The 15,913-nt window shown below is 44.6% G+C and overlaps 1 protein-coding gene across 1 annotated transcript; it reads left to right on the top strand.

The window, feature by feature from the left end:
* The first annotated feature begins 869 nt into the window (after positions 1-869).
* Positions 870-11,649, top strand: PRDX3 (peroxiredoxin 3). Its single transcript, XM_056850468.1, has 7 exons — positions 870-1,055; positions 1,841-1,976; positions 4,636-4,777; positions 6,329-6,464; positions 9,407-9,510; positions 10,294-10,459; positions 11,535-11,649. The coding sequence occupies exons 1-7, from the start codon at positions 870-872 to the stop codon at positions 11,586-11,588; spliced, it is 924 nt and encodes a 307-aa protein (XP_056706446.1). The 3' UTR covers positions 11,589-11,649.
* The last annotated feature ends 4,264 nt before the right edge of the window (positions 11,650-15,913 follow it).

Raw genomic sequence — 15,913 nt, 5'->3', positions numbered from 1 at the left:
TGAAACGCTTTACCTGTTTTTGTCTCTTATGTTGCTGAAGTTGATATACTAGAGAAGTACAGATTGCAGGTTGACAATGAGGAAATGGAAATGGTTCAAGACTTTCTATTCCTTGGCTCCATCATCAACCAAATGGGAGACTGCAGCCAAGAAATCAGAAGGAGACTGAGACTGGGAAGGGCAGCCATGAAGGAGCTAGAAAAGATTCTGAAGTGTAAGGACGTGTCACTGGCCACCAAGACTAGATTAATTCATGTCATCGTATTCCCTACTACTATGTATGGGTGTGACAGCTGGACAACGAAGAAAGCTGATAGGAAGAAAGTAGATTCCTTTGAAATGTGGTATTGGAGGAGAGTGTTACGGATACAGTGGATGGCCAAAAACCAAAAGCAAATCTGTGGGTTATAGATCAAATCAAGCCTAGAAGCTAAAATGACTAAACTGAGGCTATCATATTTTGGGCACATTATGAGAAGGCAAGAGTCACTGGAAAAGATAAGTGGAGGGCAGCAGGAAAAGAGGAAGACCCAACAAGAGAGGGATGGACTCCATAAGGAAGCCACGGCCCTCAATGTGCAAGACCTGAGCAAGGCTGTCCAAGACAGGACATTCTGGAGGGCGTCGATTTATAGGGTCGCCATGAGTCGGAAGCGACTTGACGGCACTTAACACACACACACATTACAGACGTTATATTTATCGCCTGCGGCTCTTTCTCTGTAATTTGGCAAAAGAAAAAAAATTAAGCAAGTTAGCTCGCACCAGTTCTCCCAAGAATCTGCATTGCAAACGGTCGCCGGGCCTTTCATTGACGGCCCGAAGCTCCCCTGGGGGCGGGGGCGTGCCCCGACGCGCAGCTGGGGGCGATGCAATTGCTGGGGCCGCCCTCCACACGTGCGGGGCTGCGGCGGGGCTTCCGCTTCCTCTCCTCGGCGGTCTCCGGGGCGGAAGATGGCTGCTGCGGGAAGGTTACTGAAGCCCTGGGTAAGCGCGAGCCCGCGGTCGCCAGCTCTCTTTGCAGCGCGGGCACCGGCGGAAAGCAGCCTTTGGGGGCGAGAAGGCGCGGGAGGTTTGGCCACTCTCTACATGCCCCTTTCCCCCCCCCTCTGAATTCCCGCTACTCTGCATGGGGGGCTTATGGTTGGGTGGTGAGAAGTTGGCTGGGGGGGAAACGGGCCTCTGGAGAGCGGCCAACCCTCCCGTGCCTTTTCGCCCTTTTGACTTCCTAGCTGTTGAGCAGAGGCCGCAGGGCCGGTTGCGCCTCGCTCTCCTTGGCAGACCCGGGTGGCCCAGGCGAGCCTGATCTGGTCAGATCGCAGACGCTCAGCAGGGTCGGCCCTGGTTCGTATTGGGATGGGAGACCACCAAGGAAGTCCAGGGTTGCTGGGCAGAGGAAGGCACTGGCAAACCGCCTCTGGTAGTTAGTCTCTTGCCATGAAAGCCCCCAACAAAGGGGTCGCCCTAAGTCGGCTGCGACTTGGAGGCCCTTTACGCCCACGCTCTCCCTGGCAGAGGGAGCCGAGCCCAGCTTCGTTTGCTCCTCTCCCTCCGACCAGTCTCCCGCCTTTCCCGCTTGCAAGGGGCGCCCGGCTCCTTTCTTCGGGGACGGCGATGAGCCGACCCGTAGCGCTTTGGGGGTGTTTGCAGGCGGGGCGCCTCCTCCACGGCTTCCCGGGGGGGGGGGGCGTTTCGGGCAGCCGCGGCTGGTTTGCGCGCTGGGGACGCTTCTGGGCGGCCTCCCCAGCCGCCGCGGCGAAGTGTTGGCTCGGGGTCTGTGCAACGCACCCTCGACCCGTCCCCCCCGCCATGGGTTTCCCTGTCGTCTTTTCCCTTCCAGCTCGGCCGGCCCGTTGCCTTGCCCTGGCGGGCGTGCTGGGCTGCCGGGAAGCCCCTTCCAGCCGTTCCCGCGGCTGCCGGGAAGAAGTGCGAAGCCCACGCGGCGCCTCCTTTTCCTCGGCGGCATTTCGGCACCGGTGAGTGCGCGTTGCAGTCGGGTGCCGCTTCAGATAGAAGGGGCTGAAGTCATGTAAACGCTTGTTCAGAGCTTGCATCTACGCCAGTGGTTCCCAACCTTTTTTGGACCACGGACCACTAGGACTTTTTTGTTCGGTGCAGGGACCCCAAGGTTCAAACTAAAAATTCCAAGAATGTGAAAATAAACTTTAATCATAACTGTTAGTTAAACATTAAACTTAGAATAATATTTGAATATATATATATATTTTATAATAGAGAACTTTTAATTGAAAATATTAATTTATTATGGGTTTAGAACTTTGTTTCGCGGACCTTAATTTAGTTCTCGCGGACCCCTGGGGGTCCACGGACCCCCGGTTGGGAACCTGTGATCTACACAGAAACCTTACCCCAGGGGTGTCGAACTCATGTGTTAGGAGGGCCAGATATAACATCAATGTTACTTGGTCGGGCTGAGTATATGTTGTAAATAAATACTACCAAATGTCTGTGTCTTCTATAAAATTAGGATCTGTAGTCCCTCGCATTATTACTTTTTTACGTTTTAAACTGGGGGGGGGGGTGGCTTCCTTGGCTGGTGAGCCCACAGTTGACTTGCCAGCCCAGATCTGGATGGGTGTGTGTGTGTGTGGCCACCTTGGCTGACGAGCTGGTAGCGGGAGGTGTTGCCTTGGATTTGCCGCTCTCTGGATGCACATTTCCCCTATCCGAATTCACAAAACTCGGCATGGGGGCTTATTTTTGAGAATTTGGATGGGGGAAATGTGCATCTCGAGAGCGGCAAAGCCTCCCGTGCGTAAATGGCCCTTGTGTTTGCCTTGTCTCCGATCCCAAAAGTCGACAGTGTACTGCTTTTCTGACCTGCGGTACAGAATAGAAGAAGAGGAGCTGGGTTTTTTTTGCGGACTTACTCCACCACTCAAGGAAGAATCAGACCGGCTTACAATCACCTTCCCTTCCCCTGCCCACAGCAGACACCCTGTGAGGTAGGTGGGGCTGAGAGAGTGTGACTGGCCCAAGGTCACCCAGCTGGCTTCTTGTGTAGGAGTGGGGAAACAAATCCAGTTCACCAGATTAGCATCCGCCCCTCATGTGGAGGAGTGGGGAATCAAACCCAGTTCTCCAGAGTCCACGGCTCCAAACCACCGCTCTTAACCACTACGCCACTCTGGCTCTCAGAGTACGAGATTTAACCATTAAAAAGAAGGGGTGTGTGTGCTCTGTCTTTTTTTTTTAATTAATGCAAACTCTGCATCAAAGCAACCTAGGGGGAGAGATTTGGGGCTTATTTTATCTTTGCTTTTAGCTGGGGATGTTTTAACTATTGTAAGCTTCTTTGAAGCAAACGGAAAGGTGGAATATAAATGTTTTAATAAATAATTTTTTTCCCTCTCTTCTCCCTCCCCTTGACTGGTTACCCATTTAGTGTTATTAATTTGGAAGGCGCCATCTGAAACTTTTAGAAGTGTTACATTTAAAAATTTTAAATCATGGGGTTTTTAAGTATAATGCATGTTTTATGGCCGAGGTGTATTTTAGATTCTATTGTATTTTTCTTGTTGTAAGCTGCCCCGAGCCCGACTTTGGTCAGGAAGGGGCGGAATAGAAATCTAATAAATGATAATAATAAATATGTAGAGCCGGCAGGCGTGTGTCTGGATTGCCTAAATGGTTCTGTCATGGGAGGGGGGAGGATAGAAATAAAACTGCCCTGACCGGTGGTGAGACATTCCTCCATTTGCCTGGCAGCATCAACACACAGATGCACCCGAGGTGATAGGCCAGTTGGAACTCCTGTTGGGATCTCTCCCTGCCCAACTACGGTGATGTCTGCTGTGTAATGGCAACAAACATTTGTGGTTTTCAATGATGTGTGGTGTAGTGGTCAGGAACGGTGGTTTGGAGTGGTGGACTCTGATCCGGAGAACCGGGTTTGAGTCCCTACTCCTCCACATGAGTGGCAATCTGGTGTACTGGATTTGTTTCCCCACTCCTACACACGAAGCCAGCTGGGTGACCTTGGGCAAGTTACAGCTCTCTTAGAGCTCTCTCAGCCCCACCTACCTCACAGGGTATCTGTTGTGGGGAGGGGAAGGGAAGGTGATTGTAAGCCGGTTTGAGTCTCCCTTAAGTGGTAGACAAAGTCGGCATATAAAAGCCAACTCCTTCTTCTTCTTAAAATGCTACCTCCATCTCTTAAGTTCTTTAAGGGACAGTCCTGGACCCACCCAGGGAGTCCTGCATCCCAGGATTCCCTGGGTGTTTGTGCCCTAAGGTGATAGGTGTACATAACTGCTCTGTGTGTCATTCTGTGGTAAGGCTGCTAGTTGCATATCATGTGTATTGCTTTTGCCTTGAGGCAGAAATTTCTGTTATGTTGGGGAGGGGCTGTGGCTCAGTGGTAGAGCATCTGTTTGGCATTCAGAAGGTCCCAGGTTCAATCCCTGGCATCTCCAGTTAAAGGGACTAGGCAAGTAGGTGATGTGAAAGACCTCTATCTTGAGACCCTGGAGAGCTGCTGCCAGTCTGAGTAGACAATACTGACTTTGATGGACTAAGGATCTGATTCAGTATAAGGCACCTTCATGTGTTCATGTACAATTTCTTAAGAAACCACAATATCAGTAACCCCCTTCTGTATTGAACATTTCTCAGGTTCTTCAAGGTTTGTTCCTGCTGTCACCCAGCATGCTCCCCATTTTAAAGGCACAGCTGTGGTTAATGGAGAGTTCAAAGAAATGAGTTTAGATGACTTCAAAGGGAAGTATCTTGTCCTATTCTTCTACCCTTTGGACTTGTAAGTAACCACGTTTATCTCTTTTAAGCAGATGTGGCCTGCAAATACCATAACTCGTGGCCCCTTTATCTGCAGAAAACGTTTCTCTACTTTCATGCTGCCTGCCTTTGTACAGAGCTGTGGGTGTTCCTTTGTGTAGAGTGTAAGTGATAAGCACTAAGCTGGAAGTGGTGGAGTTCTTGCATTAATGCCTCATTTGGAGAGGTTTGGCTTCTAAAAAAGTGAAAATTGCTGAGGTATGTTGAAATAAGAAGGGTATGAAGAACAGGTAGATTGTTAGGAAGCCAAATCAAGTTATAGAGAGGACCATATGTCTCCGGTAGAGCTTTACTGCTGCCCATGAAAGCATTTCAGACCAAGGTGGTGGATCCTACCCAGGGCCAGTAATTCTCACTAATGAATTACCACATCTTCTCTTAAAATCTGAATGATTTCTAATTCAAAAGAAGTACAGTGGAACAACAAAGTACTGTAAAAACAGCGATCACGACCGAGTGTATAGTTTAACAAAAGTGTAGTGATAAGATCACGTCCAGAAATGTAGTCATGAGATCACTTCCCATTCTTGCCTCCACTACAGGCAGTGTCTTGATTCTGTTGGCACCCGTTTACCATTGGCAGTAGCGGGTTACATTGTGGGGCACCTGGTTGGCAATTTGCTGTTCCTAGTTTTCATTGCCCAGCTTACCCAAGAGGACATAGTCCTGTAACTAACTTGCAGCACCATTGTAAGCAGCCTTATCTTGCTACTTCAGTGGACTAGAAGGGTGGAGCTGGGCTTAGGACTGCATTGTGGAAATGTGCTGAAGTTGTGATTGACACCCAGGTACCTTCATGTCCGTTTAGTGCTGGCAGAATTCACTATAGCTGTATGTATACATAGTTCTTGAATTGCAAATCCATGGTGTTTGAGGCTTTGTCATGTATCCAGCCATGTAATTCTCCAGCTACCATATAGTCACAGTGTTAAGTCCTTATGTGGTAGGATACATGGCAGTAGGTCTACCACTACCACATCCCAACACATTTCCACCCTTAAGATCCTGTTCTAGAAAAACCACCCTCTTTCACCTCTTTGTTGTCTTGTTCTGATCTGCTCTTAACAAAGGAATCTGTTTTTTGAGGGATGGGAAGATGGGTGGATCTCAGCAGCTCCATAGGAACTGCAGGCTTCTGCTTATTTCAGATCATTTGAGGCCCCTTAGGAATACCAGGATTTAGCAGACACATACACTGTAACACGAATCCAGTCATCTATATATCTAGATCATCATCTGCATGGAGCTAGAGAGGTATTCTTTGTTGGTCCAGCAGTTTCTCTTCAGTGTTGTAAAACATGTTTTCTTGGCAATATTGCATTTTTCTTTTGACCTTTGTACTGAATGTGTAAACTGAAAGGTTTTGTAACACTTTGTTTTTTAGTGCTCTCTATTGAAGATAAGCATATATATATATATCTTGCCATGTGAATTTGGAGTGCAAAACTGCATTCTTTAATCAGAGCTGACTGCTTCCTCCTTACATTCTGGTTGTACCGTTTCTTTCCATTAGCACCTTCGTCTGTCCAACAGAGATTATTGCTTTCAGTGACAAAGCTAATGAATTCCGTGATGTGAATTGTGAGGTTGTTGCTGTATCAGTGGACTCTCACTTTTGTCACCTTGCCTGGATAAATACACCGCGAAAGGTACAAATTGAGCTCTTTGCTGTGCTGTCACTAGAAAGGGAGGGGCCATAATATAGCATAATCTCTATCACAATTTGGAAAGATACAGAACCACTCTTTCTGAAGTTCTTCTGACTTTCTCAGCATGATTGTCATGGTGGGGTTCTTCCAGTAACACCCTGGTTGCAACCATATAGAGAGTGCTTTATTGAAAAAGTACAATAAAGAGCAACTCCCACTTAACTATCTGCCTGTACATGTACAATGTGCTTGTCTGTTGGCTGAGTGGGAACTGGTGAGTTGCAAGGCAAAAAGCATTGTTGTAGGACAAATCAAATGCACTTAACATGTAGGTTTTTCTGCAATTGTCTAGATACTTTTAAGTTTAGGTAGAATTGGGAAAAGGCTTTCTTGCACAGAAAAGCATATCAGAAAACTGACATACAAAGAGAGTTTGTTGATAAGTTTTGTTTTCTAACTAGCCATTTTAGGATCTCCATCTGTAGCTTGTACTGAACGTTGTCAGGCAGCTAAAGTTTGCAATTCCTATTTGGTATGACTGCAGAATGCAGCCCCTTGTCATAGCATGATAAGCATGAATTCTTGAATTCAAAGCAACCTTATGTTACAACTGTGAGAAATTCGTGAGTCAGTAGCTGAGTTTCTGAATGGTACGAACTTGAAGGAAGTGCTGTTGGTGTTAAAAAAGATTGCAACAGACACACTAATAGGAACCATGATGCAGTTCTTAAATACAGTGGAAACTTGGATAAAAGGTATGGCTGCAGGATAATCCAGAGCCTGCCTTCCTGCATGTCTTCCTTTCTTTCAAAAAGAACAGGAAAAAAGAGCAAGGGGGAAAAAACTCTTAAATCCAACAACTAACTAAATTTTAAGAAAAGAAAAAAAATATAACAATAGTGGTGGCAGATCTACACATACGTTTCTATCAAGGGTTTCCAGATATCTAAAAATAAGTCTATATGCAATTGTCAACTATGTGTTCAAATACTGATAAAGTTCTAAGGTCCTCAGTATAATCCAGAGCCTTTAAAATAATTGGGTTTTGCCTATAACTTCAATAGCTACTAAACACTAGCAAGAATTTTGAGGAGTTGGGGAACCACAGGCCATTAGACTATGTGTGTGTGTGTGAAGTGCCATCAAGTCGCAGCCGACTTATGGCGACCCCTTTTGGGGTTTGCATGGCAAGAGACTAACAGAGGTGGTTTGCCAGTGCCTTCCTCTGCACAGCAACCCTGATATTCCTTGGTGGTCTCCCATCCAAATACTAACCAGAGCTGACCCTGCTTAGCTTCTGAGATCTGATGAGATCAGGCTAGCCTGGGCCATCCAGGTCAGGGCCCATTAGACTATACAGCCTAATTATTCCAGTAATTTCAGAGTCCTTGGACAATTTTCTTAGGCCTAATGGAGAAGAAAATAGGTAGTCTTATACAAGTACTACTATTACAATTGTCCTTTCTCTTGTTTCCTGTGGAAGGATATGGAAGGCTTGAATGAGATGGACCATGGTGTTTTTTTCTTTATCTCCATTGGATCTAGGGAATATCTGCTGGGTAATAAATCAAATCCTGTTATTCAGGCTTAGGAAGAATTGCTTGTAGCCATTGTTTGCACGCTAGCCGCATTACCTGCAAGTCTTCAGGGTATGGAACCAAGCTCAGATTCCAAAATGTGTAGAAACAGTGCAGAGTAATTACTGCTTTGGACAAAAAATCAGGAATTAGTCAGATTTGATGGATGGGTGCAGCTGTAAATAGTTTTATGGTGCTTATGTGTCTAACATCCTTGAAGCCAGCGTGGATAAATTTATGCATCTGCAAAAGCACTTGTAAAGTAGAATACAGTGATCACCCAAGGTCACCCAGAAACAGACCCTGAATAGTCCTTGAACACTGATGAAACTTGAAAGCCTTGTTTCAAGGATCGGTAGTTTGTCTTCCTGGCTGTGGAGATGTGAAATTCAATAGATGCAGCTGCCACTACTAACTAACTGTGCACCACTGCAGTGGGGAATACATTTATACATGTACAGCTAGTAGCAACATTTCAGTCTTGAAATTCAAAAAGATATGGTTGAAACCTTACCCATTTTGTTGGTGTTGCTGACTCAACTCCACTTTCGCACGCACTGGATAATGCACTTTGTCCTATTTAACAATGGTTTGCAAGTGGATTTTGCCCGTCCACACAGTAAAACCAGTCGCAAAGCGCCCTTAATCTTATTTTAATGCTACCCACTTCTTTGTGTGAGAATGTTACAATAAAAGAATTGCACACCCAGCTTCATAGTTTGGCTTGGAATAGGATTTTAACTTCAGCCGGTCCCTGTTTATTGGGAGGCAATTTATGAATAATCTGTGTAAATTTAAGCATCAAACAATATAAGACTCCTTTTGTAGTTAACAAAACATGCACTTCAGGGGATAATGAAACTCTGAATTTAATTAACTAATAATTTTAAATTTGTTGGAAGGACTTAAAACTTTCTTACAATTTGGAACAGTGTCTGGCTAATGATGAAAATGTGCTTCATGTTGCTGCTTTGAGTGTAATGAGCTCTTTTTTAAGGCGCTGTATAAACTGTCAAATCAAGTGGTGTGGTTTATAAAAGGGTGATTCCTTATAAAACTTGCGCTGCCATACTGAGCGGAGTATGTAACTCTGCTTAGGATGGCACTGTTAGTCTCTAGCACTGAAATTCTTGAATCTTGCTTCCGTCCGTCCCCCCCAAGATTTTTCACGCCGTTTCACTGTAAATACTCGGCTTTCCTTTTTGTGGTTCTGTAGAGGGGAATTAGATTTGGGAATTATGTCTTGCTTAAGGTGATTCTTTAAAGACTCTTCCAGTGTTTGGACGTTGATGAAACTGGGAAGAAAAGTAAACCAGGATGTAATCTTAAGGTCTTTCTCCCTTCCCCCACACCATTTTTCATTAGACTGGTGGATTGGGCCATATGAATATCTCTCTTCTATCAGATATGACCAAGCAAATTTCCCGAGATTATGGTGTGCTCTTGGAAGCATCTGGTATTGCACTAAGGTGAGAGTTTATTCTTTATCATTTCCATGGGATGGTTCTAAAAGTTCCTGGTGTCACTCTTTTAAATCTTCCAAAAGTTTGAAAGTTCGCTACTTGCCTGTTTTAAAGTCTGCTTGTAATGAGAGGCTTTTATTCCGGCATCTAATTAGGGAATCTGGACTAAACAATTTTTCAAAGGACTTTGCCTATTCAAGCCATTTGGCAGCAGAGTTCTGTCCCACAGTCTGCTGGGGAGGCGGGAGGGAAAGCTTAAGACAGTGGGACAGATAAATGTAGGTTCGTTGTTGGGTGGGAAGCAGAGAAGGACGCAGGAGAAGGGGAGAGGTTATGGGGGCTTTCAGGGACGAGAAAGAAGAAATAGTGTGTGTGTTTGTGGGGGGGAAATGAGATGTATCCAGCAAGTTCTTGTGGGTTCTCTCTTGATTAGTATATTGCATGACTGTTTTACTGGATATCCCATGCTGTGGATTTGATTGGCTGTGCAGATTTTTTAAAACACAGCTTCGGCGGCCACTGCTACCACAGCATAAGGATCTTTACTGTGTAATGAATATAAGCTGTAGCAGCCATTTTGTGGCTGTGCCTGCCACACCGTGATAGAGTTCAAAAGTTGCCCGCAGGCTCAAAAAGTGTGGGGACCCTGCGATAGCTGCTATCTGACAAAGAAGGAATGACTTTGATTGCGGCCACAATGCGTTTTAAACTGAAAAGGGACTGCAGGAAGAAGTACTCTTACTTGTTAGCTATCTTAAATCTATACTTTCTTCTTTTATTTCTCTTAAGGGGGCTTTTCATCATTGACCCCAGTGGAATTATCAAGCATTTGAGCATCAATGACCTCCCAGTTGGTCGCAGTGTAGAAGAAACGCTTCGCTTGGTGAAGGCGTTCCAGTATGTAGAAACACATGGAGAAGTCTGCCCAGCAAACTGGACACCCAACTCCCCTACGGTGTGTTGCTAGACCTAATACAGTGTTCCTAAACGCAAGTGTTCCAAGTATCCCATCCTCGCAATGAGACAAGTTTGTTTTTGCTTTGTTTTTGCTGGGTATAAAAATGTTGCTAGAACTTCAGGAATCTGACGATAAGCTCAGGCAATTTGGACTGCCTAAAGTGAAATAAGGCTAATCCACCAATAATTAAATTAAGACATAGTCATGATACAAGGAGCTGAGTTGCCTCTTGTTTGAATAGGATTAGAAAGAGCTGCTGTGCCATTAAAATAATGTAGTTCATGAGAGCCAGCGTGGTGTAATTAGGAGCAGTGGATTCTAACCTGGAGAACCGGGTTTGATTCCCCTCTCCTCCACATGAGCGGCGGACGCTAATCTGGTGAACCGGGTTGGTTTCCCCACTCCTACACATGAAGCCAGCTGGGTGACCTTGGACTACTCACAGTTCTCTTAGATTTCTCTCAGCCTCACCTACCTCACAAGGTGTCTGTTGTGGGGAGAGGAAGGGAAGGCGACTCTAAGCCGGTTTGATTCTCCTTAAAAGGTAGAGAAAGTCGGCAGATAAAAACCAACGCTTCCTCTTACATTATTAAAGGGTGTGTGTGGCACAGCTGTGCAAGAGCAGCTCCACTTTTCATACCCTTATATGAGTTATGAGTGGGGGTGGGGGAGGACAGAATATGGGAGTAGCAATACGCTGCCATATCCATGTTAACAGAACAAGGTCCCCCTTGCTCTCGTTAACTTGAAAAGCTGAGCATCTCGTTAACTTGAAAAGCTTGAGTGAGTCCATGCAAATATGCACAGTTGCCAACGTTTCGCTCCATGTCAGCTGTCTTCCTTGTATCTCGGGACACAAGAAGGGGAGTTGAAATGGTGCTGAGCAAGTGAGTCATACAACAAACCCCAAGCCGTGCTAGACCTCAGAATGTTGACCAAATTATTTTTTTATTTGAAAATATTTTTAATCAAGTAAAATTGAGCTTTTTAAACACTCAAGGTATTTAGTTCCTATCTTTGCTGAAAAGGATTTACCAATTGTTTTTTTCTCTCTCCTTTTTTTCCTTTGCAGATCAAGCCTAGCCCAGAAGCTTCAAAGGCATATTTTGAAAAAGTACATCAGTAAGCCAAGGCAGGTTAGGGGTTAGTGGAATATTGTGGGCTTAAACCAGACATTATTTTTTTTAAGGGCAGCCAGGATCATCATACAAATGAAAACATATAATTACTTGTGGAGAAAACTCTTTATTTTAAAGTGTTTTCTTCCCTCCCAGGTACATTTAAGTAGCCCCAGGTGCATTTAACTGACAGTACTAAGTCCTTGGCACTTCTAACATGTAACAGCACTAAAAGAAGGAGCTCTTTTTAAAAGAATTGTCTGATGATCAATTATGCTTATATATGATACTCTGTCTGGAACATGTTGACACTTCAAGAAGTGGTTGGTTACCTTTATGTGTTATGGGCTGTCTAGAAAAGAAGCGAATTAAGCTTTAACAAATAAACTATTGTGTTTGCCACCTTCTTGTTCTGAGAGATGAAGAGCCAATCCACACATGCCCTCAACAGATAGTGGAACACAGGGGCGCACCAGTCTATGAAATATGTTACATGATGCCTGGCCTGTATTTATCCGTTCAAGGCTGCTGCCTGCTCATGTAGATCTCAGCCTTTCCTTTTTCGAACTGTGTGGGTGAGGCACCCTTGTGTTCAGATGTATGTTTATAGATCCGGACTCAATAAATATTCTACAAATTGTGTGTATGGCATATAAAGACTTCTCCAGCCTACTTTATGTAAAACCAGCTACCTGTGCTTCTCTGTGAATTGGACTAAAAATGAAGTCTTCTGAAATCTATAGTCAGCCATCATATGTAAGGTATTGATTACATTGGAAAGCTTGTGTGGGGGGAAATGAAGGATTGATACATTTTTGTAGAAAACTAATGATGTGAACTAAAACTTTAGTTGTTCGTACTACTCTGCAGTGACTTTTGTTACAATTTATGCTGACTTCATGCTTTGGACACTTATGCTGACTTTTTGATGATTTAGACACTTAGTCTCAACTGTGGTACCATGGGATGTTTTGAATTATGTTGAAGATTCCTTGATGAATCTGAATTAAAAGAGTTTATTTCCAAAATGATTTTGAAGACCTGCCTTAAGCTATGCAACTACAAATAAACGAGGTTTAAGAAAACCTGCTTGGATGCACTGTAGTTCTTTTCTTGTATCTAGAAATCACTGAGCATGTTTGCTCCACTGGTTATACTAATGTGGGCTTGTTAAACATGAGAGTTTCTGCTTCATTTCAGAGGACCCTTCTAGCGCTCAAAGGGCCAATGCAATGCTCAGGCCTAGCAATTTTGTTTGATGTCACTGTGTATATTAATATGCCCCTAGGATGCTTTGTATAATCACGTACAAAAAAGGAAAGCTATCATACCTGGTGTAACTATAACAATGTAGAGGCACCACATGAAGATACTGATTGCGATAACTGGTGTTTCTGTGCAATTGCTTGTCAGATGATCATGCTATGGCTCTGTACATTCCTGTGGGGTCACTGATTGCATGCGTCAGGGCATAGTCTGGCCAGTGCCTAGGGACCTTCGTCTGAGCTTGATGTTCACGCGTGCATTTGGTCCAGGTTGGTTTCTCCATGCAGTCATGACTGAGCATGTTTGTGTGGGTGGAATGAATCAACTTTACAATCTGTATTATTCCAGTAAAGGTATTTGAATTTGAATCAACTGATAACATTCAGCAGCAATCAATGTATGCTACAGCAGTAGCCCAGCGTAGGGCAGATATCCCACATATTTAAATTAAAGCGTTTTTATGCTGCCTTTCCACCCAGTTCAGGGTCCCAAAGGCAGCAAACAATCAAAACATTAAAATGCATGCATTTATAAACAATTTAACAAAATGTGCACAGAAGCAGGAGGGAGGGTTGTTAAGGGAATATGAAGCAAAAGTCTTCATTGCTGGCAGAAGACAGTGAGAGGGACAGATTTAATCTCTCTGGGGAGAGAATTCAACAATATTGGTGCCATGATAGAGAAGGCCTGTTCTTGGATTGTCAGCTGTCTAACCTCAAATGGTGGAAGCACTGAAAGCAAGGCCTCTGAACAGATGACAGTAGTATAGTATGTGAGTGTATATGTAAATTATAGCATATATAAGCAGTTTAATAAACTGCAGTTCTCCATATAGTTATCTAATGTAGTGCAATGTAAATCTAATGTAGTTCATGACTGGGGGGGGGGGGAACTAACAGGATTACAACGCTAACTCATAGTGGAGTCTGCCTACTTTCCAGACCCTCTAAGTGGGGCTTATTGCCAGCCGTGTATCTACTGCTTACTGTCTGCAATGTTTCCTAATACCACATATAAGTTGCAACTGTATGCAAAATTTAAACCTACTCCTTAGTGTGTACTCCTTTTGTCACAATATCTTCATTGTGCTCAGAGAAAATGTAGCTAGAAGTGACAATTGCCCCGCAATGAGGGACCACTTGGGTTCATACCAAATCAGGTCTTGGGAATGATTTGGAGCAGAGGTCCCCAAACTGTGCTCCAAGGAGCAAAGAAAAATACTACTGTCCTTCGGTTTAGTATAGGTGATAAATGAAAATCAGTGCTCCGTGACGAATTTCTCTCCTGAAAAGTTCTCCATGACTCAAAGTTTGGGAACCACTGAATTTTGGAGATTATCCTGATGGGCGCTCTGCAGAAGTAAGAGTTACTGATAACTACAGAGACTGCCAGTGGGAAGAATAGTCATATATGGATAGGCAGATAAAAGATATGTGGGATAAGTATAATTAATTTAATCTTTCCCTTATCTTCAAAGACTATTGCTGGAAAACATTGTACAGTCACTGCTGAAACCTGCCACATTCCCTTCTATCTATAGCAGAATCATTTCATAATCAGTCCCTATGCCCCATTTGTAGATAAATCTCCAGTCCATAGGAATTTTCTCCCTCCTTCCTATGACTTCTCCCTTTGGCCTTTGGGATTCACAAAGTGATATGGCATGGGAAGTCTGTCAGAGAAATATTCTAAATAATAGAGATGAATGTGTAGGACTTGGCCTTATTATCTTGTGCTGATGTCTTTATTAGCAGCCTGCTGCATAAGAATAAAGTAAGTGGAATTTTTTTCCTGTTATGGAAATAATGTGGAAAACTTGACTCTTAATTTCTGTATATTAGGTGTATTTATTTACTTCATTTATACCCTGCCTTTCTGTTGTTTTATCCTTCAGACAATCCTGTGAGGTAGGTTAGGCTGAGAGTGCGTGACTGGGCCAAGGACAACCAGCAAGATTCCATGGCAAAGTAGACATTCGAACCTGGGTCTCCCATATCCTTGTCTGACACTAACCACTAGACACACTGGTTGCTGTTAAAGGTACAGGAATAAGGTCAGAAAAATGAGATTCCTAAGTATGGTCGCTCCTTAAGTGCCCCTGCATGCTCAATTGGTCTTACAAGTAAAATTCTACACTGTTGCAGATGTGTAGTACAATCCTTAAACATAGTTAAAAAGAAGTAACTTGCACTTCGTCCAATGGGACTTATTCTCAGGTAGGAATAAATGGAGGAATCATGGAGTCTTAAGCAAAAGAAATTCAGAACAAGCAATGGCACCTGGGGCTGTGTTTGCGGCCGCAGGGCCGGGAGGCCATCGAGGGAGGCTGTCAAGCTCCCAGCCGGCAGGGAGCTTGATGGGCGGCGGGGAGGGGTGCAGCAGCCTGGCTGGCCAGTCAGCTGTTCCGTGGGCCAGCTGGGGCGGGGTAGAGCTCCAGGCAGACCTGGAGTTCAGAGTTTCCACTGTGGTCCACCCTTCCCGATTTAACCAGGCTGCTGCAAGGACCTCGCCCTCAATTGGTCCTGGCAACCATGTGGCGGTTTGTGCCCGTGTGGGATCCGGGTCTTGCAACTCCTCAGTTTCCATCCAGCAGGTGGGCTGGGGGGGATGGGGTAATATCAGGTGGCAGACTGGTTGCCCAATGCAGGATCCATCTCCATGCTGCGCCAATGATCTGCAGCTGTATTCAATAAAAACTGTGGCCTATTTTCCCCCAATCTGGTCTGTGCTGTTGTTGTTGTTCCTCACCCTTGCTCTCTCCTTGCCCCTGGGTAGGGTTGCCAACTCCAGGTTCAGAAATGCCTGGAGCTTTGAGGGTGGAGACTGGAGAGTGGTGTTTAGGGAAGGGAGGGACCTTGGAAGGGTATAACGCCATGCAGTCCACCTTCCAAAGCAGACATTTTCTCCAGAAGTGGAATACATGTTTTAAATTAAGAAAAAAGCAACATGCAATCTGGAGATCAGTAGTAATTCTGGGAGATCTCCAGCTCAACCTGGAGGATTGTAGCCCTACCCCAGGGACTTCAAGTAATATTTTTGTCTTCAGTGCATGGTGTTTTATATTTGG

The sequence above is a fragment of the Euleptes europaea genome, chromosome 5, assembly GCF_029931775.1.
Source record: "Euleptes europaea isolate rEulEur1 chromosome 5, rEulEur1.hap1, whole genome shotgun sequence".
NCBI lineage: Eukaryota > Metazoa > Chordata > Lepidosauria > Squamata > Sphaerodactylidae > Euleptes > Euleptes europaea.
The sequence above is the reverse complement of the archived record's forward strand: the minus strand, read 5'-3'. Positions and strand labels throughout refer to the sequence as shown.